General features: G+C 36.7%; 1 protein-coding gene across 1 annotated transcript in view; it reads left to right on the forward strand.

The window, feature by feature from the left end:
- The window catches only part of PAXIP1 (PAX interacting (with transcription-activation domain) protein 1), a gene marked incomplete at its 5' end in the record, with an annotated part of 28,162 nt that extends 26,625 nt beyond the window's left edge, over positions 1–1,537 (forward strand). The window contains 2 exon segments of the mRNA XM_009077448.1: positions 554–614; positions 1,056–1,537. Coding sequence (XP_009075696.1) covers positions 554–614; positions 1,056–1,071 — 77 coding nt within the window.
- Between the last annotated feature and the right edge of the window lie 283 nt (positions 1,538–1,820).

Here is a 1,820-nt window from a genome sequence, read left to right on the forward strand (position 1 = left end):
GATGACCTCAGTTCAACCTGGGCATGAGGGTCTGTGATGTGGAATATCCTTCAGGCCAGTTGTGGTCTCCTTATACATGTGTTTGCTGGCAGAGCATGAGAAATTGAAAACTCCTTGACTTACCCTAAGTACTACTCAGCAACAGCTAAAATGTCACTGTGTTACCTATGTTATGCTCACACTGAATTCAAAACACAGACCTGTACCAGCTGCTAAGAAGAAAATGAACTGTATCTGAGCTGAAACCAGGACACCATCTCAGTATTCATGAAGTTAGGTAAAGATTTGGGTGTTTTCACTTTAGCTATTTTTTCTGCAGCCTAGAACCCCAAGACATGCTGTATTTGTTAACAGATGTGCACAGGCAAGACTGTTCTTTGCAGTGTCAGGTGTGATGGCTGACAGTAGGCCCTGGTAGTGCTGAGGCAATACCCCTTCATGTCCTTGCATGAAGAGCAGAAAGGTCCAGGTTGGCCCCTCCTGACACACCTGCAGAATGAAGCAGAATGTCTGGGCAGGGTATAAACTGTGTGAATGGTTTTGATATTTCCAGATGTCCACAATGCTGAGTTTGTCCTGACTGGAGTACTTACCCAAACACTGGATTATGAATCATATCCTTTTTGTGCAAAGGCTGTCTGTGGATTAGGGAAGTGTGGTTTGCTAATTTTTTTCTGAATTGGAAACTAGTTAGTTATTTTGTAGGATATAGAATGTTTACTTGATAGGAGGGTCGTTTCACACCCAAAACCCTAGCTTGAATTCAAAATGGAATTACTTTTTGATAGGAAATACTTAACGGGAGGTGGGAGGTTGTCAGCAAGGAATAGTAATAGAATATGAAGCAGCAGGAAAAAATCTTGTCACTAAGGAAAATACTTGTCACAAGTTACTTGTAGATGACTAAAAATAGCTTTGTACTGAAGAAGATTATAGGCCCTATTTGGTGAATGCAGTGGAGGGCCCAGTAAGGCCTCTGTGTCTTTGTACATGTTTTTTATATAAGTTGTGTTTTGCAGTCATTTCTTACAGTTGTTCTTTCTTAACAAACATACATATAAATTTACTTGATGGATAGAGAAATGCCTTACTGCTTCGGAATCCTTGGAGCATTTTATCTAGCTGTTCAGCCATTGTACAAAGCAACTAGAACTTCCTGTGGATGCTGTTTTCCAGCTGTTTTCCTAGGGATGATGAGCAGTTTAAAGCAGGAAAGCAAAAATAAACTGCATCTTTTTTAGGATGTGTAATTTTATTATGCTGAAACATAATTTACTATGTTTTGTATTATACTACCATTTTAAAGGAGCCCACTTTAGATATCACAATTAGCCCGTTTTTAAGCATTTTAAAATAAATTATGGTACTTCAGCCAAAAGTGTAATTTGGATGTAAAAATATAAGGGCTTGCTATCTATTAAATTATGGATGTTGGAGATGAAAATGTTTTGTACTTTATTTTTATTTCTTATACTCTATTTTCTTTTATATTGATATTTTGCCCACATTTTAAATAAATGTACTTTTAAATGTTTTACTCTATATTTTAGTGGTCATTCATTTTTTTGGATACTGTGCGAAAATGGCACTCTGGTAAGAGTAAATTACTCAAATCCTTTTCCAAGCAATGTGAAATTATTTTAAGCTTATTTTACCAGGTATGTTTTAAGAAATGAATCCCAGTGCTTTAAAGGGAAATAGTTGTAAATGTGTAGATGTGTTTTTACTGAAGCAAAGAAGCAGCTTGAAGGAAGGAGAAACTATAACCCCGTGTATTACACTGTTGTGGTAACTTCTTGTTTGTATAGTGAGTTTTACTA

Source organism: Acanthisitta chloris, unplaced genomic scaffold, assembly GCF_000695815.1.
Source record: "Acanthisitta chloris isolate BGI_N310 unplaced genomic scaffold, ASM69581v1 scaffold11096, whole genome shotgun sequence".
NCBI classification, from domain to species: Eukaryota; Metazoa; Chordata; class Aves; order Passeriformes; family Acanthisittidae; genus Acanthisitta; species Acanthisitta chloris.